Source organism: Psammomys obesus, unplaced genomic scaffold, assembly GCF_907164565.1.
Source record: "Psammomys obesus unplaced genomic scaffold, mPsaObe1.curated_primary_1811, whole genome shotgun sequence".
NCBI classification, from domain to species: Eukaryota; Metazoa; Chordata; class Mammalia; order Rodentia; family Muridae; genus Psammomys; species Psammomys obesus.
Window position 1 is genome coordinate 48761952 of NW_026585895.1, and position 21872 is coordinate 48783823.

Sequence of the window (21872 nt, forward strand, 5' to 3'; positions counted from 1 at the left end):
TAAGGCCAGTATCCAAGAGCCTTCAATGTGGGGTTCCTTGAAAACCCCAGTTGCATATACCTGAGCTAGACGAGGCAGGGACCCTACTCTTCCTCCACTTCTAGAATGCTCAGGCCAGACCAAGCATGGAGGTGGGAGAGCCATTACCTCACATCTGCCTTCCTGCATTGGCAACAAGCTTGAGCTCCCTCATCCTGGACTCTAGACAAGTTCTGTCTGCTCTAAAGAACAATCAATAAGAGACATAGTTTTGGTTTTGAATAAGTGAGTTTATTAAGTATAAGGAAAACCAAAGAAAAATATAAATAGCAAATTGCAGAGAGAGAGAGGTTCAAATGAGGTGTCCCTCATAGTCTCAGACATCTGAACACTTGGTGCCAGCTGGTGGCACTGCCAAGGACGTTTAGGTGACCTTGTTGGAGGTATGTCATCTGGTTTTGAGACCTTAAGGACTTCTTGCCACTTTGAGTTCACCTTCTTTTTGTGCTTGTGGTTCAAGACATGAGCCCAGAGCTTCCTGCTGCCACCCCATAATTTGCTCTGCCATTGTGGACTCTGGCCCTGAAAAACTCTTCTATAAGTTGCCTTGGTCGTGGTATCTTATCACAGCAATAGTAAAGCAATAGCAATAGGAAATATCTTATCTAAGGAAGACAGATAGGTAGGTGGGTAGATAGATAGATAGATAGATAGATAGATAGATAGATAGATGATACAGATGATAGAAAGATAGATAGAAACAGGTGATAGATAGAGACAGATGATAGATACAGATGATAGAGATAGAGACAGAAGATAGACAGATAGATAGATACAGATGATAGATAGATAGATAGATAGATAGATAGATAGATAGATAGATAGATAGATAGGCAGATACGCAGACAGATGACAAACATCATCATATTAGGTGCTGGAAGCATCCAGGAGAAATCAGGCAGTCAGATGGTGTTCCCTGCAGAGTGGTTTCTGGGTAAAGAAGAGTGACTACCATGGGTGTGGCTTCCAAGTAAGAGAATGAATAACAACAGCTAGAGAATAACAACACTATCAAACTGGGCGCTTATAACATAGAGCAGAAACTGGCTAGGGAAGCTGAGGTAGTGAGCTGGAGTTCCCCGTTGAGCTTTCTCCCCATGGGTGACTTTTCTTTCCCACTGCAGGCCCTTTTACATCACTGAGTAAATAGTAGTAAGATCTGTTGGTAATACTTCACCTCAGCTGTTCTTAAGGACATGATTTTATTTTTCATTTGACACGGGGTCTTACTATTCAGACCATGGTAGTTTTGAACTTAGAGAGATCAGACAGCCTCTGCCTCCACGGGTTAAAGGTGTGCGCCACCTTGCCTAGCATTATGTTTCTATTCTTCAGCTGTTTTGTTGGTTCCTTCCTTTCCTGTTACGGGTCAGGGAGACATCCATCACCAAATAAGGGGTTTGGAGGAAATTTTGAAACAACTATACTTAGGCCTAAGATGGTGGCAGGGCACCCTACTTCCAAAGCCAGCTTCAGGGAACTGAAACAACACATGAGAATTTACCAATATAATGTGCACTGCATAGGTGGACCCTATTGCGTGCCTAATGCATGGGCTCAGTCAGTGTACTTCAACTGACTGACGCTATTTAACCAACACTCCTGAGAAGCAGTGTGACAACTCCACGGTACACGTAGAGAAGCCGAGGCTCAGAGGTGAAGGTATCCAGTCAGGAACTGAAAAGAAGCAAGACCCGGGCTCCTGCGTAGTCCCCAGTATGGCGACACTGGAGGCTTTGGGCTCAGCTTCTTTAGTCCACAGGGGCCTGGATATGTTTGATCACTTTTCTGCCAGGAAAGTCACTTTACCCTCTAGGGTGGGGCCATGACCTGGGCTGGCTTCAACAGGGGCTAAGGAGCCCAGACAGCCAGGACTATTAATATCCAGAACTGTGTCAGCATTTTATTCCAGCTGGAATGGCCAGCAAGTTCTGCACAGGCCATGGGGTCCAGTTTAGCTCCAGCCTGTCAGTGGTTAAGACAGACTGTAGAGAACAACAGCTCCAGGTTCAATCTCCGGCTTAGCCACCACCAGCTCAATGGCCACAGGCAAACCGTTCTACCCACCCAGGACTCTGAAAAGGCTCACTCAGCACAAGGGGCTGTGTTGTCTTTCCCTGTGACCAGGACCTGCTACTCCTCTGTCTTCTGAGAGATCTTTGATCTTTCAATCCATAAATCCTCATTATTATACCTTACTTACACCTACTTACAGGCCATAGAATCCAATTCCTCAAGAGTCTTGGCATTCCTTCAGTTATTCAGACAACGCTTTTATTGATCTCTTCCTGCAGCTTAGCTGAGGAGCCTGGGCACAGATCCTTGAAATGGCGAGCTAGTTGAAAGACAGTAAAATAGCACCAGTAACTTTTTGTTTTGTTTTGTTTTTCGAGACAGGGTTTCTCTGTGTAGCTCTGGCTGTCCTGGAACTCACTCTGTAGACCAGGTGGCCTCAGATTGACAGAGATCCACTTGCCTCGGCCTCTGGAGTGCTGGGATTAAAGGTGTGCACCACCACTACAAGGCAAAATGTTAGCCTTTACTACAATAAACTTTATTTAGTACAGATGACATTTGAAAACTAATACATTAACACAGGCGGTCATCTTAGAAAGGAATACTTGTCTCATTTCTAATCATTGTAACATTTCATATCAACCAGTTATTTTAATAACCAAAAAATTAAAAAAACCAAATTAGATCACATATATCATATCTACTTGCATATATGAATACACATGTAAAATATCACATTTTACAGCCTTGTAGAACATGACTTATTTCTTTCACTTAATAATATAAATTTGACCACGTTTCCATGACAATCCATTTTATTCTTTTTTAAATTTATTTTTATGTGCATGAGTGTTTTGCCTGCATCCATGTATGTGGACCACAGGTGTGCCTGCTGCCTGTAGAGGCCAGGAGAGGCTGTTAGGTCCCCTGAGACTGGAGTTACACGGGGTTGTGAGAGGCCATGTGGTTGCTGGCAGTTGAACCTGGATCCTCTGGAAGAGCAGCAAGTGCTCTTAACCACTGAGCCGTCTCTCCAGCACCCTGCTTTTGTCACATAGAGGGGCCATTAACTATGTAAGAACCCTTCCCTCACCCTTGCTTTCATGTCATAGCTACTGTATTTAAACTATGGTGGGGTGAACGCACGGCCACACACATCCGTGGATTCCAGAACAGAATGTAAACAAATGCAGGCAAAACGGGCTACTGCCGTGGCAGCCCTGCAGGGGCTGGCGGGCTAGCCTGAGCTGTTGCTATGTCGAGACTCCAGACACACAAAGACGCAGTGCTAACCCAACTACCTTCTTTCCTCCTTAGGGAAAGAAGTGTTCAGAGTGGTGACATTACCTCGAGGCCAAAGGTCCCAGGGTTAGAGCCAGGACTTCAGCTGCTGATGCCACACACTCTTGGCTTGAGAGATGTGTTTCTAGCCTCATGTTTCCTGTAGCGTCTGTGTCTCTTGCCTGTGTGGTCTCACATGTCACTTCCTGAGTCCTGCTGTCCTCGAGGATCCACAGGGAGTACAAAGGGGAATGTGCCACAGTCCCACCTCCACAGATGGCCTGGCTCCCCTGAGGCATCCTCTCCCTGGCATGTCCCCAAACCCTGCCTCATGCACTATGGACTGTGGAGAGCTGGGGCGGGAGCTAAGTGTGTCTGATTGAGATACTAAGGTTCTGATCCAGGCTTTGGGTATTGTATAACAAAGCTTTTCCTGGGGAGGTACAACACACAACTACCATCGCAGACAGGGAACCCATGACAGACCAAACCACAGATACAAAGTCCAACTTGGTAAACCTTGAGGTTTTTTTAAAATATTTTTTCTTGAATGTTTATTTATTTATTGTATATGAATGCTCTATCTTCATGTACATCTCCATGGCAGAAGAGGGCATCAGATCTCAATATAGATGGTTGTAAGCCACCACATGGTTGGTGGGAATTGAACTCAGGGCCTTTGGAAGAACAGACAGTGATCTTAACCACTGAGCCATCTCTCCAGCCCATCCTTGAGTTTTATTGGGGTTGCTTACAGGAATATGAGGCATAAATGACTCAAAGACAACTGTGTCACTACAGCCCGTCTCAGCATAGGTGACAGCTCACAAAGCTGGGAACCTGGGGCTCACTGCACAGCCTGCAGAGAGCTCAAAGGTTGTACAGTGTCCAGGTGACTCAGTCGGTCTAAATCTCTTCCAGACAGCTCAGCTTGTCTAGTCTCAGAGTCTTTTTTGCAGCTTTGATTGTCTGAGAATCTTCTTTGTGGCTTTTATTGCTTATTCTGGTGGGGGGGGGGGCTTGTGCATGTGGTCTGTTTCAGGGACTTCCTGAAGCCACTTTGAGTTGCTTACCTCCTGCTAAGGGGCTTTCTTGAGAGAGGGAATAGTTCAGTCTTGGAGGAGACTACTACACAGTGCATTCCCTGACCATTTGTCCATGCTCTTCTCTCTCTCTCTCAAGAGTTTCTGGCAGCTGGTACAGTTTGCTGTCTTGAATGTTTAGGGCAAGCCTAGTGCTGACATTGAAAAGCACATTTACCACAAGCATGTATTGAATACTTGTATGGATGAGCCTGACCGCCCCTGCTTCGCTTGGGCCTGCGCAGACATGCAATGTGACCCAGACAGATCAACGAGGAACTCGAAGCTCAGAAGCTCAGGGACTCTCTATCCAGCCCCCTATGTGAGCCAGATAGTAGGGTGCCCTGAGATTCTCCCTGTTTTCTGACACCCTTCAGGTTTTCTGTTTGTTTATAGAAATCTATGTCAGTTCCTAGCATCCTGTGTACTTAGTTACTCCTTAATATTCTAGAAAAGTGACCATTCCTGGGTGTTGCGACTGCTGCCTGTTCCCATGCCCTAGGCAGGCTCTGGCACACACTAGGCACCCAGGAAACACTGAACAAAAAGCCTGAATTCAGAACCTGGCTCTAAGAAATTGCAGAGCTGGCCATTACAGTCTAAAGGCCAACGGGAGGCCGCTCTCAGAAGTAATGACCACAGAAGAGAAGGAAGGTAGGCCAGAGGCTGGAGAGGCAGAGCCCACCCAACCCCCTGCACTACGGTAAGCAGCTTTCATCACCGCCTCCATCAGTGGCGCGCGCCTGGGATCACTTTCCCGGTTCTCATTTCTAAGGCTGCTGCTGGGTTATTTTGGTCCGGAAACCTGATCCTTCGCTGGGTTTATTTTAGCACCTTGGAGAACTCTCAGTGCCGCACCGGATCCGACGCCGCGCCCAGCCTGCAGTCGCCCCCTCTGTCTTTTCCCCAGAGGCTCCCAGCCACGGGCACCGCTCACCCCGGGCTGGGGCCAGAACGAGTCCCCTGGCCGCGGCTCCACAAACTCAGGGCGGCGTGGAGGCCTGGGCCCGGGGAGACCCTGCGCACTTCGAGGCAGCTGCTGAGAGAAAGCTCCCCGCTTGTGGACCCAGCGCATTGGGCCCACGAATGAGGGCTCACCAGCGACCTCTGCTCAGCCTTTGCCCACCAGCCAAGCCCACAGTTACACGCGACACACCCCACGCAAACACACTCACACTCTCCCGCACACTCTCTCCTCCATCACAAGCATGCCCACAGCTGTGCTCACCTACACCCACAGCAGCTCACATGGGTACATGCAAATGACACTCTTCCACAGACACACACACACACACAGGGACATTCACAGTCAGAACAAGGGTAGACGCATCTCACACACAGCTGTCCCAGCACGTGTTCTCTTACCGACAGACACTATCACACCACCAGGGGCTTGCTCACACCATTACACTTTAAATCACCCCCAGAGGTTCGGATGTGTGGGCACTCCCCAGCGCACTCCCCCGACCTCGGTGAACGCATTTTCCACGCCACTTCCAGCTCAATACGGAACTGCACATCAAGACAACTGACTCGTCCACTTCCTGATTGATGAGATTGATTCTTGCAACCACTATGAGCATCAGTTCTCAACTATTCATTGTTTATGCTAATTCATGCCGTCATTCATCATTCCTGGAGCTGTCCCTCATTTTCCTTCTGCCCCACAGGGAGTAAGTATTGCTGACTGTCTGAGGAGGACTGAGTTCCCAGCCAAGACGTTCGGTGAACAGTGGCGGAAGATGATGGAGAGGCCGGTGGGGAGCTCTCAGGCTAACCCTGGGAGAATGTGGTTTGGAGCATTTGGCCAAGATGGTCTATGCTCCCAGGTTCACAGCCCGATCAGACAGTGGGCTTTATGCACTGGTCACTGTCTCCCTGCTGCCCTCTCTTCCCAGCCACTGTCCCTCAGGTGGAGAGCTGTGTTATCACTGAGCTGGAGCCAGGAGACTTGGGATCTAGTCACAGAGCCTTCTCTGGATGATTCCTCTGTGGTCCCAGCTCTCTCTCACCTGGTCAGGTCCAGCCATATATCTGCAGGCCTATCCAGCCTTGCCTAGATTTGCCACCTTTCCTTTTAGCCAACTGGCCATTGATTCTGGCTCCACCTGCCTGTCCTTGGTGGCTATTCCAAGCCTCCCCATTGGCTTTCTCTCTGGTTCTAAACAGTTGGGAAAAGAACCCTGCTTCCCAAGGCAACAGAACCTCAGTGCTTCCTATTTTCCTCCACAGCCTGAGGACTTCCTCTCTCTAAAAATGTCTTTCTGGACACGCGAGGACCTTGCCTTTGGAGGTAGTGAGCTCTTTGCGAATCTGCTATGGCCCTAAATGCAGCTTGGTTTACAAGACTCAGAAAGCCTTGTGAGTACTTGTGGCAGCCACTGAACATGAGGTCACTACACCTTTAAGGGACCTCTGGTGGAGGGCCCGCCCCATCCAATCATTCAGCCTCTGGGTTCAACTGTCACCTCCCATCCCCAACCCCTGCACCAGGCACCTGTGTAGTGAGATGACAAGGCCTAGCTTGGGGGCCATTGCCGAGGCTATGAAGATGTTTGCAGAAGCCCTAGCTCATAGCCTGCTCAGAAGGGAGATGTTTTGCTGGAGCCATGTCATAGGCCTCTCTGAGGGCTTGTTTAGGGCTACATGCTGTTTTTGCCTCTGACTTGTATGGCTCTGGGATTTCATGATCTCTCTAGTCCAGTGTACCTGGACTATGCAGTCCTGACCTAGGTATGGCAAAGTGTGGGCCCATCGGCATAGAACATATCTCTAACAGATGTCCCTTTTCTCTACTCCATAGACAGTGGCATCTTACACTCTCATGGCCACGTCCTGACCCTCCACACATGCTGAGGCTGATAGAGGTTTGTGTCCAACATTCACAAACCTCCCTAGAATGCCATGGAAGTAGAAGGGCTTATATGGGATGGTGGAAGAGCCAGTGAGGCCCAAGGGTGTGCAAGCAGGCAGATCAGGAGCTGGGCCAGGGGATTTACAAGTTAGCCTAGTCCACACAGACCTTCTGTCTGTCCTGGCTGCGCCTACAGAAGCTACCTCAGGTGTAGCCTGGTAACTCCTAACCCTCTGTCGCTCGGGGTGAAGTCCTTCACGTGGGACGATGTGATTGGGGAGCCAGTTAAGGGAGGTTGCATTCTGTTGCATAAATCCTTACCTGTGGTCCTGTTCTGGTAGACAGTCCATCTTAATGTGGAGGAACCAGTCTTAGCAGGCAAGAGTGTGGGCCTGAGGGGTGGTGAGATTAGAGCCCGGGACCCAAATTCACTGTCTTCTGGTCCCTGTTTTTTTTTTTTTTTTTTTTTTTTTTTTGTCACCTCCCAAGGTCAAAGTGAATGGTAAAGCTATCGCTGGATTGGTTCTATGGTGCTCTATCGCCATCGTAAACTCATGGGCTACGTTCCATGGCAGTACTGTCACTTCCAGTGGGCTTCAGGGGAACCCCTCCCCAAGAAACCACCTCCAGGGGCTTCCCTGTGCAGCGGAGCACTGTAGCCTGTGGCATCTTCTAAGAAATACAGGGCTCCATGCATGCACGCACGCACCTGGAGCAGCCTGGGCTTGGCGTCTTGTTTTTGAGAGAGCATCTGTGCTTTCATGGAAGCCCCTTGACCCTGGTGTCTAGTAGGTTCTGGGCATTTGGGGTGATGGCTTCCTTCTGTATAAATGGAGTAGCGTAGCAATTGTTTAATGGCACGAGGTGTTGCAGGCCGTAGGGTTCCCAGAACAACAATGTAGGGTGGAGTCTGGGGAGGCCACTGTGGCTCCACGGGCCTCAAAAAACTGCAAACATGAGGAGCTGCGGTTTTACATTAGGCAGGACTGTTACCTGAAAGTTGGATGGGAAAGGGCTGTCACCCCACTAGCTGGGAACATGGAACAGCGGTGGCAATGGTCAGGATGTGGCTGGGAAAAGGCAGTAGCCACCTTAACTGGCCATTTCCTGCTGTGTGACAAGGATCCCTCACACAGAAACCCTCCCAAAGTTTCAGAAATGCTCCCTCCCTCGACTGCCCTCCCGTGCACTCAGTGGACTCTGGCCCTGGGCCTATGCACAGCACCGAGGTCAGAGCTGAGGGACTGTGGTGGTGGGGCTGGGCTTTAGCATGGCTGGCAGGTTTTCTGATGTCACAAACTGTCCTTTATCTAGAAGGTAACTGCAGGGTAGGGATGGAGCTAAGGCCTGAGGCTGCTTAGGTTCTTGCTCTCCCACTGCTGTCAGGGGATAAACTTATGAACCTCAGTGGTGTCAGCCGGGACATCTGCCAGGTTGGGGTGGTAGGCAGGTCTTTCCAGTCTGGATTTTTTTTCTCTGTGAGATGTACATAAAGAGCCTTACCACTCAGAGTGTCCGATGAATGTAAACTTCTCACACAGGTGAGGTCAACTAGCTGACTACCCTCTGACCATGCTGCAGATAAAAAAACGATCAACACCGCGGGGTCCAGGCCGGAGAAAGGGAACACACAACTTTTCCCACCCTGCAAACCTTCCCAGCCTTGGGGCCTCCCAGAGCCTCCACTCTCTCCGCCCAACCACCATTCCCAGCAGCCAGGATTCTCAGGGGAGTGCCCCAAGTCTCCTGAACTGGAAAGCTGCTGGCATCTAGAAGCCAAAAGGGCAATAGGCACACCCCAACACCTCTCTCAGGACCGGAGAGAGACACAGAACTACACTACCCAGAATTCCTAGGGTTAGCAAAAAAGGAAATGTCGTTTATGCAAGAAGAGGCTCAACTCCCCCAGCAGCTGCAGGGGGGTGGGGGGGGAGGGATAACCAGGGGGAAGGGTGCGCTGAGTGCCGGAGCGGGGGGTGGGGGGGGGGGGGGTGGAGAGCCGGGCGGGCGGGAGGAGGAGGCGGTGCTCGCCCGCCGACTGCCGCTTGCGGACCTGCATCCCGCGGGGCGCACGAGCGAGCGGCGGTACTGCGTGCGCCGGTGCGCGCTGCCGCGCGCGGCTGCGAAGGAACGCGGGGTCCAGGCCGGCGCAGGGGCCGAGTTTCTGCAAAGTTTGACCTGGTTGCCTTTCCGATGCTGCAGCAGAGCGAAGCGGCGCGGGGCGCGCCAGGCGGCTGCAGCGCAGTGGCAGGGCAGAGCGGCGATAGCACGCTCACAATGATCATAAAATAAGGAGGCGCTCGGGGTGGGGGCGAGAGAGCCCCGAGCCTCAGCCCTCCGCCCCTGGCCAACCCCACAGCAGCCCGGAGCCAGGGGGGGCTTTGGGATCCGGGGAGCCCACGCACCCCAAGACCCTAGTAGTCAGGGAACACTGCCCAGGGGAGGGGGCGCCCCGAGAACGTGCAGGCGGAGAGGTCAGGCGAGTGCGGAGGGCGGTGACCCAGGCGCTCGGAGCGGCCCTAGGGGCAGGTGAGTTCGCGACGCCCCTTGGGTGGGGACGTTACTGCCAAAGTTCCTCGGCAGAGGCGCGCGCCCCCGACGCGCCAGGCTCCGCAGCGGCTCGCGGCTGGCGAGGGGAAACTGAGGCACGGGGCGCGGCGGGGCGGGGGACAACGCGCTTTCTTGGGGTCGAGCCACCTCAGCAGGCGAAGGGCGGCACGGCGTTAAGGAGCAGCTTGGGGATGGAGCTGAGCCCCCGGGGGACCGAGAGCCCCGAGAGAGAAGGGGCGTTCCACTGTGGTGGAGAGGTGCTGAAGCGCGGCCCCGGAGCGCCCACTGCGGTGGTGGCCTGACCGATCCCCCACCCCGCCCCCGGGTAGATGGGTGTCAGCGGAGATGTCACCGGAGGCGATTATTCGCTGGTGAGCGCAGTCGTGCGGCCGCCACTGACGGGGCGGGCGGAGGGGGGCGCCACCTCCGGGGAGACCGCCCAGAGCTGCGCCGTCAGCTCCGCAGCCCGCGCCCGGCGCACACGCATCGCCGCGCCCTCGCGTCCCCCGCAGTAAAGTTCGGCTCAACTTTGACGCCCTGTCCCTTCCACCGCTCTGTAGGTCCTCGGCGGCCGCTGAGAAGTAGGCGGCGGGGGACACCCCAGCGCAGCCCCGGGGCCCCACGCGGCACTCGGCGGCGACAGCGACAGTGGCAAAGGAGCGCGCGAGTGGGCGCCGGAGGGGACCTGAAAGCACCTAACCCGGAGCGCCCCTCCTGGAACCTCGGGTGGGTGCCGGCGGCACAGGACCCCGGACCTCTGTCGACTGAAAGAGAGCTCAAGCTGCAATTGATTGGGCCCCGCCGGGCGGGCGCGTGTGTCCCGGGGAGCGGGTGCGGAAGGCAGAAGGGCAGGAAGTCGGCGTTCTGCAGCGAGGGTGGCGCGACCGCGCGGGGACCGAGCCTTCCTTATTTATGTGCTTGCCAGCGCCCGTCTGCTTCCTCCGAAGACTTCAGGGAGAGTGTCCGAGCTGCCATCCCCACGTGTGAGGACACAAGGCTGGATGTCAGAACAACATGCTTATTCATTAAACTCCAAACTTTTCTTTTTTTAAACCCAAAGAATATCGGTGGCTTTTGCCCACTGCTAGAAGAGGGAGCCCAGGGCTCTTGAGATGCTACAGAATCCGTATTTATAACCAGGCCCAGTAGTGCTATGCAAGCCCTCTCCCCTCAGTAAGTTCTCTAGCCTATGGATCTCGCTTTTGAGCTGTGAGAGTAGACTGCACGCTCTGCACTGGGTCCCACAACTTCCATCCTTTCAATGCCCTGTTATTTTTGGGACTGCTGGCCTTCCCTGGAGATTAGAGCGGTCCTGTGTGCCATGGGCTGTATTCAGAGCATCGGAGGCAAAGCCAGAGTCTTCCGGGAAGGGATTACCGTGATTGATGTGAAAGCCTCCATCGACCCCATCCCCACCAGCATCGACGAATCCTCCAGCGTGGTACTCCGCTACCGGACACCCCACTTCCGGGCCTCAGCCCAGGTGGTCATGCCGCCCATCCCCAAGAAGGAGACCTGGATTGTTGGCTGGATTCAGGCGTGCAGCCACATGGAGTTTTACAACCAGTATGGGGAGCAGGGCATGTGAGTACTGGGAACCAGCTGGGGGCCCTGCAGGGTAAGCTTGGAGGCTAGGTGAAGCTGGGGCAGGGCTGCTGGGACCCAGGGTTCTGAAGGCAGGGGTGGAATTGTTTCCAAGGCTTCTTGGGTCGGGCAACTCTCTGGAACCTTGTTGATCAGGGTCCTAGCTCAGCTAGACCAGTCCTGCTACTGTCCCTCGTGCCCAGGGCTCCTTTGTCTGTCCCTGGCAAGATGCTGAGAAAACAGGACCTCTTAGTAAAACAAGTGTCCAGGCCATCTGTGATCACCAGAGAAGCCACCACTCTGCCCCCAGGCTCAGGTCTCCCTGAGGCAGACAGGAGTGGTGGGAGGCCTCTGGGACAGCCTCCATACTTTTTTGCACAGGACTTTACCGTGGGGCCTGAACTTGCATCTGGGGCGTGGGAAGTGGCTCAGGAGCATGGCCATCTTCAAACGGGCAGCTTTGCCGTTGTCAGTGGTGGAAGCTGGCGGCAGTGTGTGTTGGAGAGGGACTGCAGAAACCCAGTTTGCTTTTGCAGTATGCAGCTTTGTCTCCAAGTAGAGGTCAAGGGTCAACATCCAAAGTGGCCCCAACCAGGAACAGCCAGCGGAGCACACTGTCCTCATCTTTGTGGTTTGGTCTCCTAGAATGACATAGATCTCCCTGGGGTCGCTGGAGCACTTCGGTCTTGTTCTGCGTGTTCTCTGGCCTCCGAGAAGGCCATTTCCCCCATATGGTAAAAGCAGCTGCTGAGACCCAGTCTCTGCCTTGCCCCCCCTCCCCCCATGGCAGCTCATGGACACCGTCTCACCGTCCTTGGTGTCCACTCTATGTGGCCTCACTTCTCAGCTTGCACATGGGGAAGAGGGGCGTCTCGTGGGGAGTTGGAGCTCTTGTTTGGAAAATGTGCAGGAGGAACCTGGTTCCCCGGGGCGGAGAGAGGCTGGACACAGGTTGACAGATGTGCTGCTCTTAAGCTCTGAAGGAAGCAGGAAGATGGGATGAGACTTAGACCTAGGTTGTCACCCTGATGGCCTAGAACCATTGGGGCACGTGGGGTCACTGGGCTCCCAGCGTCCCACCTCTGCCTTGGAGCCCTTCCTCTTTGAAGCCTGCAGAAACCACAGCTATTCTAGGGGGGTTGTGAGACTCTCAGGTATTCAGGAGGCCCTTCCCAAGAGAGCCTCCAGCCAGGTTCTCCTCAGGTCTCTTCCTGGCCTGGCTAAGCATCCAGACAGTTGTTGAGAAACACAAGCTTCCCTCAGGGTAAACCTATTGGCTTCTCTGGTGCCTCTTAGCTGCCCCCAGGGGTCAAGAGCCTGGGGCAATGTCCTTTAACTCTTACCGGCCCTGGGTTCCTAGTGAACCTTGACCACCCTAGACTCTGCGGTCACTTTCCAGGGTGTGATTCTAGGCAAGTGCCTTAGCCGTTCCAGGCCTCAGTTGACTCATCTGCAAACCGGGGCCCATCATAGTTCCTTCTGCATAGTTTATTGGGAGAATTACTCAGACAACCTTTGCCCCCATCGTGAGCACCAGGCCGGTCAACCTAGATGTGATTTCAGTTTCAAGTCTGTTAGACGGAAACGGGTGATGGTATTTATGAAGCTGGTGCTCTTGGCTGAAACCACTGAATTAGAAAAGATGCCAGCAACTCCTCATAATGCGTTCCCCCCCCCCCCCAGCGTGGGTCCTAAGCTCCTAACTTTTAAAACTGTAAAAATAGCATCATGCAGGGATGGTTAAAGTGGCCAAGGCCATTTTCTCTGCTCTCTGTTAGTGCCCGGCTCTGCTCATTCTTTTAAGGTATGCTGGCTCTTCAGCCCAGGTGTGCCAGGCCAGCTGCAGTCCAGGCACAGGGGCAGGTGACCATCCCCTGGACGAAGCAGTGGATGGAGCCTCTAGTCAGCAAAACAGTGTGAAGCCTGGACCTGCTGAGTAGCCCTGTCCCTGTGATCCCATTGCATGAGGTGCCGTGTGCACCTTGTCCCGTGGAGACACAGCGCTGCTTTCACAGGAAGCCTGGAATCCACCCTTCATAGCTCCTTCCTGGTTGCAAACAGAAGCATTTAGATGGGGTTATTAACAAACCTTTCAGGCTGGGCATCATGATGCTTTAATCCCAGCACTCAGCAGGCAAAGGCAGGCCGATCTCTCTGACTTGGAGGCCAGCCTGGTCTACGTAGTGAGCTGGAGGCCAGCCTGGTCTATAAAGTGAGCTTCAGGCCAGCCAGGGTTTCATCACGAGACCCTGTCACCAAAAGGAAAACAAAATGACCCCTTCCTGTAGGAACTGCTGCCTTGGAGTTCTTGAGTCCAAGTGAGTGGGTGCTTGTCTCCCCCCCGCCCCCCCGCTGTGCTGTCAGATACCACCACCCTGGTGGTGGCATTACAGAGGGTGCTTGGGTCTACTTCCCCCAACTGGTAAGAACCACAAATGTCCCCAAACAGGATCCCACGTGCCCTAGGAGGGGTGTGAAATTACTGAAAGACTCACCCTAGACAATTTGGGCCTCTAATGTGAACTCCAGGCCCCAGGCATCAGTGCCCAGAGGAGGGGCCCGCCAGGTGGCCCGGGCTGGATTAGGGCTTGTGTTCTTTACAAATGGGCTTATATTAAAAATATTAATTCTGACTGCTTATCTGAAATCCATAACATCCCCCAGCATTATCCCTGCTTGGAATTCATCTCTCAGCGAAGAGGGCATGTCGGGTGGCATTCTGGACTTGGCATTATTTGAGATGGAATACTGATTTCCAAAAGCCACCACCTAAGTCCGTCACAGCCCAGCTGTGCAGGAGGGTGCTGGAAGGTGGCACCTCTCTTGGACCAGCTCAAGAGGGTTCTATACAGCACCGGGTGCAATCCACAGTACTTTCCAAGCCAACCCCCTCCAAACTGGTGGAGACACCTGCCTCCTCAGCTGTCCCCCGCAGTTCCTCAGCCGCCACCTGTCAGCTGGTGTAGAGCCTTCTAAATGACGAGTTACAGTTTCTTGCCTGTGTGGGAGACACTGTGCATGCTGTCCCTCGTTTGCCCTTCTTTGGAGCTCTCCGGGAACCTGGCCCATGGCCAAGGCCAAGGCCAAGGCTAGGAGTGGTGTAGTCAGGATGAGCCAGTGGGCTGATGTGGAGGGGATGGGAGAACAGTTTAGACCTCGTTGTTCCCACCTGTGAAAAGGGGGTGCATCTACCTCCCTGTTCACTTGGCTCCGTGGGATGAGCCTGGAACACTCTCTGCTCCATCTCCCTAGATACCACGGTTACAGATCCTGAGCCTTAGTACTGGATTATTGTTCTACGCTGTGTGGCCAAGAGGCAAACCGAGATCCACGTCCAGTGTTGCTCCTGGCTTTTCTCTGGGCTCCTTTCCATAGCAAGACAGCCGTGGCCCCTGAGGCCTTTTTGGTTTTCTTGACTGACCCGCAGGCGTTCCACATGTCTGTCACAGGGCTTGGAGAGACTTGTGCAGAAACAAGTCCGTTTCTGGAACATGGGCCGTTTTCTACCCTGCTATCTCTGGGGTACACCCCAAGACCTCAGAGACCCTAATCTAAGGATGAGGCTGCACACTGTAAACTCAAAAGCCACTTGCCCAAGAATTTTTGCTCAGCACCTGAGAATGTGGGAGGGCCCCAGGAGGAATGTCCCAGCTGGCCGTGTGGGCTCTTCCCGGAGCCTAGGGCCCGAGGCCTCACAGAACAATTGAAGACTATGCTTCCTGTCTTGGGGCGGAAGGCGGCTTCCCCCATCTGCTGGGCAATGGCGGAGGCCAGGGCGGGGTGAGTGGGGGAGGGAAGTCCTTGTTTCCGAGCTTCAGGGTGGGAGGGAAGTGGTGGGGGTGGCCCAGACCAGGAGAACTCCCCTCAGACTAGCCATGACCAAGTGATGTCTGTAGCCTGAATCTACCTTCAGAGAGTGGGGAGCAAGTGGCCTGTTCTGGGGATGCACAGCCAGGCACCCAGCCGGGGGTGTCAGGGAAATGCTTAGGAAATGCTATGAGCTCGGCTGCAGAGCCAGGGACAGTAAGGATGCGGAGGCAGAGCCTCTTGTTTTGGGAGCAGCATCAAGGCATCCACTCTCCGCTATCCAGTGAGCCTGGCTGTTGTTGTACCCTTCAGTCCAGGGCGTCTGCTTTTAGGGACTGACTTACAGAACACTGTATGCTACTCTGGGCCCAGCTTCTGGAGACACCCTAGGTAACATAGCTAACAAAGCACATTCATATGAAGGACGGGGCCTGTGCAGGCCCATGGCACCACATGAAGATCTTGTCTTAGGACTATGGTAGCTGGCAGGGATACATAACCCTGGCATCTTCCAGTTGGGAGAGAGAATTAAGACATGTCCACTGTGCAGAGGACTGCTGTTACAAACAATCAGGTTTCCATGGAAACAGTAGTGGCGCATTGAAATAATGTTGGAAGAGGAGCCTAGGGCCCTGCTCAGTGGCAGAGACCTTGCCTTGCACGTGAGAGGCCTTGGGTTCCACAGAAGCCACCCAAACGTGCAAGAATCAGATAGAGAAGGGTTACGGTGAAAAGAATGGTAAACATGGGGACACATCCTGTGTGTACGTGTGGAAACGTCCGGAAGGCTGTTTACTGAAGTGTGTAGAGTCATGACTGACCTCCATGGAAGGAGGGGCAGAGGAGAGATAACTTGGTTTTTACCTTATTAATTTTGTTTTGTTTTGTTTTTTTCCAGACAGGGTTTCTCTGTGTAGCCCTGGCTGCCTGGAAACTCACCCTGTAGACCAGGCTGGCCTCAAACGCACAGCGATCTGCCTGCCTCTGCCTCCCAAGCGCCGGGATTAAAGACGTGCGCCGCCACCACTGCTCGGCTGCTTTATAATTTATTAGAATCTTGCTTATTTTTTTAAAGGACACATTTTATTACTAGAAACTAATGAAAACTTTAAAGGAAGAATAGTTTATTGAATACCCTGCAAGAAGGCAGTAGTCTGGGCAGCTCCAGCCATAGTGTAGGACCTTGAAACTGGAATGAAGCAGGTGCTGGCAAGTCCCTCTTCCTCCGGTTAGGCCAGGGCTGGGGCCTGAGTCCGGAGGGGTGGCCTGGAGGAAGGGACAGCACACATTCCTCGCTTGACGGTGGGCAGGTGCTGGGCTCTGTGAAGGCAGGGCCTGGTGATGGGCCTTGGAGGCCCCCGTCAGGGGGCATTTCAGGGAAGTGTCAGGGTGTCACTTTCTGTAACACTGCACAACTTTTCCGGAGTGAGTGCTCATTTGGAAATCTTACCAGCTTGCTAGTTTTTCAGTTGTGGACCAGGTGAGGTGAACCCCTAGCTCCCAAAGCTGTCTGTGTGAGTGTAGGACGAGGGCTGGGCAGGGCAGCCATAAGTGCCCCAGTCTCTTCCCCAGAGGTGTCCTTAGAGAGTCAGGTGGCACGAGGGAGGTGGGAGGATGTGTTGATGATATCGTTTAGGCTCAAAGCTAAATTTCATTTTAAAATAACTAAAAACCTATTATTGTGTGTGTGTGCGTGGGACATGTGTGCATGGGACACGCTACCACACATATGTGGAGGTCAACCTTTGGGGGCGGCTTTGCTCCTTCTACCTTTCGGTGGGTTCTAAATATCGAACTCAGGTCATCGGGCTTGAGTGACTGACGCCTTTACCTCCTTAGCCATCTTGCAGCCCCCAAATTTTTCATTAAAGCAAGATATTTAGCACATACAGAAAACCTGTCTAGAGCCAGCTCCGTGTCTCCAGTGTGGCCGGCCTGCCCCTGGAGAACTGTGTCTTGGAGATGATTGGTTTATTTGCTTAAAAAATATTCTTTTGAGACAGTGTCTTTTTTGTTTGTTTATTTTTCCTTTTGGTTTTTGGAGATAGGGTTTCACTGTGTAGCCCTGGCTGTCTTAGACTCCCTCTGTAGACCAGGCTGGCCTTGAACTCACAGAGATCTGCCTGCCTCTGCCTCCCTGAGTGTTGGGATTACAGGTATCTGCGCCTGGCTGGAGACAGTGTCTTACCACGTCATCTTCCTGGCCTGGAACTTGCTATGAAGACCAGACTGTCCTCTAGCGCACAGAGATCCACCTGCTTCCGCTTCCTGAGTTTGGAGACTAAAGGTGTGAGCTACCATGTGTGACCCCAGTTGCATTTTGTTTTTGTTTTATTTTGTTTTGTTTTTGAGATGGGGTTTCTCTGTGTAGCCCTGGCTGTCCTGGAACTTGCTCTGTAGACCAGGCTGGTCTAGAACCCACAGAGATCCACCTGCCTCTTCCTCCCGGGTGCTGGGATCAAAGGTCTGCACCACCACCACCTGACACTCCAGTTGCATTTTTAAAGTGAATAATTTTAAGGGAAAATATCAAATGACTGGAAATCGATGAGACACTCAGACGGGAGAAAAGTGAAGACAATCTGTGCCGCTTGGGAAAGCCGACCCTGTGGTGGGGTAGACCTTTGTCTCCTGGCTGCGGAACCCAGGACTGAAGATTTGTGGTCAGTGAGCCCAGGACCCTGAGAACGAACAAGAGAGAAATCGGGACCCAAAGGGGCCGCATGTGCTGTCTGCCGAGGATAAAGCCAGGCCCCCGCTGACATCTGCTACTTGCTAATCTGTGCGTGTGAGAAAAGGCTAGAACCTTCGTTAGGGTCACTTTTTTTTTTTTTTTTCCTGGAGAACTAGGAAGGGTTACTGCCAGTGTTCAGGGTCATGAAGGTGGCAAGTTGTATGCATCCCCAAAGCCTTGAAGGAGTCTGTACTGAGCTGACATCCTTTTGCCTTGTCGAAAGTCCTTGACCCTCTTCTGTACCATAGTGGTCCTCCTTGAACAACAGGTGACACCTCTACCCCCAACTGAAGTCCTCTCTGCACCCCTTTCACCCTCATGGTCAGACATGCTGCTCAGAGCCTCTCTCTGCATGTGTACATGTGTTCTTTATGAGCACACACATGTATATGTGTATATATATATACGCACACATGTCTATGTGCACATATGTGTGGGTATGCATTTGTACATGTGTCTATTGTGTGCTTATCTGTGTCTGTACGTGTATAGGTGTAGCATGTGTAGGCATGCGTGAATTTGCATGCACACCCGTGCGCATTTGTAGATGCGGCTCTATGTGCATGGCTGTGTTTGAGGGGTAACTCTACTGTCACCGTAAGTCCTAAAAGTTCCAGCTACAGCTCGGCAGGGGGATGAGAGACCCAGGCAGCTCTGAGTAGTTAGTGCTTCCTGTGATGAGCCAGCATGCTGCCGAGCGTCAGGGAGCAGGTTGCAGGCACTGTGAGGTCCAAGTGTAGGCCAAGCACCGTCGTTGAGTCCTGGATTTGTGGTAAGGATCAATGCAGGTGTGGCTCTGTCCTCTTGGCCTTTGTGGTTCATCTGGGGGAAAGACTGCCCACAAACAGTCATATTGTCACTTAATTGCCCTGGGGCATGTGCCAGGAGACAGTTACAGCGTCCTAATGGTACTGAGCACGAGCCAAGGGCTCCTGGCTTGGGTAAAGGGTCAGAGTGGTTTGCCTGGGGTGGGTGGCCAGAGCTTGGCAGCTGGTCCTCACACCCAGCCAGGAGCAGGAGGAATCTAACAGGCCTGGATTGGGAGGGGCAGGGCCTAGGGGAGGAACTGAGAGCCAGGTGGGCAGGCTGACGCACGGGTGAGTGCTTGGTCTTTTAGCCTTCAACTGCCTTGACAGGCTTAACCGTATCAAAGCAGTGGGACCAAATGCGTGTTTTAAAAACAAAACAAAACCAGAGTGACTTCTGAGAGAATGGGTTAGAACCCTGGAGACCAGGGTGCCCAGAGCACAGCTCTGTTCTTCCCTTTCCTGGCTCTAAGGCAGATCTGAAGACATGTTGAGTTGGTGACCATGTGGCAGGATTAGGGAAGTGGAGAGGATTAGGGACACCTTCTTAGACACGATGGATGCCAGGGTCTCTGGAAGCATGCTGAGGTCCAGGTTCAAGTCTGGGCTTGCCTGCTACTCCTTGACATCGTGCACCCCAGAGGCTAAGGACGGAAGTGCGGTAGGTGGCCTGGGAAGCAGACGACTTCTATGTATCTGCCGAGGTGGCCGAGAAGGCCCCAAGTGTGGCCCACTGTCACTGTCACCATGACAAAGCTCTCAATTTTGAAACGACCTTCGTCTTGTCATCCTTCATGAGGTCTCAGCTTCTGGGTGATTTTGTTTTGTTTTGTTTGTGAGAGGGTCTCAATCCAATCTAGCCTCAAACTTTCTGACCTTGACCTCCTGGTCCCCTTGTCCCCCTGTCCCCACCTCCCTGCATGTGGGGACTTCAGGCTTTAGTGTCTCATCCTACACAAGTCACAAATGCTGAGTGTGTGAGGCTGAGGTCTGAGCTCACCCCTTCCAGATCTAAGTGCACCCTACAGAGGTGACCTCATGCTGGTGATCCTCTCACTTATGAGTGTGTCTAGTAGGCCTTCGTAGTGGTGCACGCCTTTAATCCCAGCACTGGTGAGGCAGTTCAAGGCCAGCCTATTCTCCAGAGTGAATCCAGGACAGCCATGGCTACACAGAGAAACCCTGTCTTGGAAAACCAAAATCCAAAAGAAAACAACAAAAAGATAGAGTTCAAGGCCAGCCTTGCACCAAGCCATCTTGGTCTATAGGAAAGCCTGTCTTTGTAGGAGAGCCTCTCTCTCTCTCTCTCTTTCTTTCTCGCTTTCAAGACAGGGTTTTTCTGTGTAGATCAGGCTGGCCTCAAACTCACATCGATCTGCCCATCTCTGCCTCCCCCAGTGCTGGGATTACAGGTGTGTGCCACCATACCTGGCTGACCCTGATTTTCTTATTGTGTGTCTGGCCTTTGACCTTCAGATCCTCCACCTTCCATGCGCCTGGATGACAGGTATGCTTTTCAGCCAGTATGCTGAGCCCCCAGCCCCCCATTTTTTTTAAAAGGATCTCACCAGGTTTCTCTCTGCAGCCGTGACAGGCCGTGGATAGTAGTACATTGACTGTCTCACGAGGAAAGCCTGGGACAGGCATGGATGCAGCTAACTGTGAGCTGCCGATGAGCGAGGTGTAGAGCACTGGTCAGAGAGCCGATGGCCGGATGTCAGCTCCTGTCCCAGGTTGCTGTGGGTTCTTCACTGTGTGGCTGGCCTGTCCCCAGCTCTTCCCCAGCTAGAAACGTGTAGGCTCCCTGGCTGGCAACAGCAAGAGAAGGCAGTTGGCTCTGCCCTGCATCTGAGTAATGTCTCTCATGAGACTCTGCTGGCTGCCAGCTCATGAACACTGTCACCTGTCTGTGACTGGACCAGGACGTGGGTGTCCAGGGCTGGGGTCACAGAGTAAGGCCATACTAGTGCTAAGCGCTAAGCGTTGCCCACACCCTCCCACCCCACCCACCCCGGGGCCCACAGTGATTTGAAAGTTCAAAGCAGCTGTGGCTTTTTTTTTTTTTCAAGTTTGTTCTCTGCCTTTATATATATATTTTGGAGGGGCGGGGCACATGTGCCACTACGAGCTTGTGGAAGTCAAAGGGCAATTTACAGAAGCAGCTTCTCTCCTTCTTCCACGTGGGTCTTGGGGATGCAATTCTGAGTTCAGTTGGGGGTGGCAAGTGTCTTTAACTGATGAGCTATGTGGCAGCCCTTGCAATCACCTTTCCACTGGGCATGGTAGCTCATGATGGAGGCTGAGGCAGGAGGATCTCCCTCAAGTTTAAGGCCAGCCTGAGCTACTGGAGTGACTGGGATAGAATGAGATATTCTAAACCCTTCCCCACCGTAACCCACACACCAAAAGGAACAACACCGTTTTTTTAACCCCCTAGGCCAGGGATGCATGCTCAGTGGTTAGAGCACCATGTAGCTGGTCTAGGGTCCTGGGTTCCCTTCCCAGCACAGCATAGCAAAGCAAACGAACAGGCCACTAAAAAGATCCCCAAGGAGAGGACAGCAGCAGACACCTGAGGTAGGGAGCTGAACCTAGTGGAGACAGACAGAGGTGGCTTTTCAGAGCATCAGGGCTGGGCTGGGTAGGGGGCTGTCTGGTTTGAATCCCACTGGGGAATCAGCAGCCCCACTTTGGGGGCTGACCGGGTGCTGCAGACCTGGGATTGGAGGGGAGAGACAGGTTCCCTGTGGTTCGATGTGCTCAGGCCTGCCACGCGAATGGCTCTGCGAACTTGGCAAGGAACGTTTAGCAGAGTCTGGGCCTGGGGAAGGGGCTCGGCCTGTGAAGTGCCCGAAGGGTGTGAGGACCAGCATCTAGATCCCCCCCAGGGAAGTAAACACCCTCTGGGCGTGGTGGCCTGATGGTAATTCAGAGTGTGAGGGGGATGAGAAGTCCCAGAGCAAGCCGGCCAGTCAGCCTTGTGTGGAGAGACCCTGTCTCACTGTGGAAGGTGGAGGAGGGAGGCGCCGCCATCAACCAGGGCTCTCACAGGCCCTGCACAGTTGCTCCCCACACAAACATGTGCACACGCCAGGGCTCTGGCAGGCACTGGTGCTCCT

The 21872-nt window shown here is 53.0% G+C and overlaps 1 protein-coding gene across 1 annotated transcript in view; it reads left to right on the forward strand.

Annotated features, from left to right (window-relative positions):
- Positions 1–9776: 9776 nt before the first annotated feature.
- Positions 9777–21872, forward strand: part of Fam78a (family with sequence similarity 78 member A) — a 17785-nt gene continuing 5689 nt past the window's right edge. Inside the window, exons 1-2 of the mRNA XM_055599811.1 lie at positions 9777–9801; positions 10383–11406. Coding sequence (XP_055455786.1) covers positions 11084–11406 — 323 coding nt within the window. The 5' untranslated portion in view covers positions 9777–9801; positions 10383–11083. The remainder of the gene's footprint in view (positions 9802–10382; positions 11407–21872) is intronic.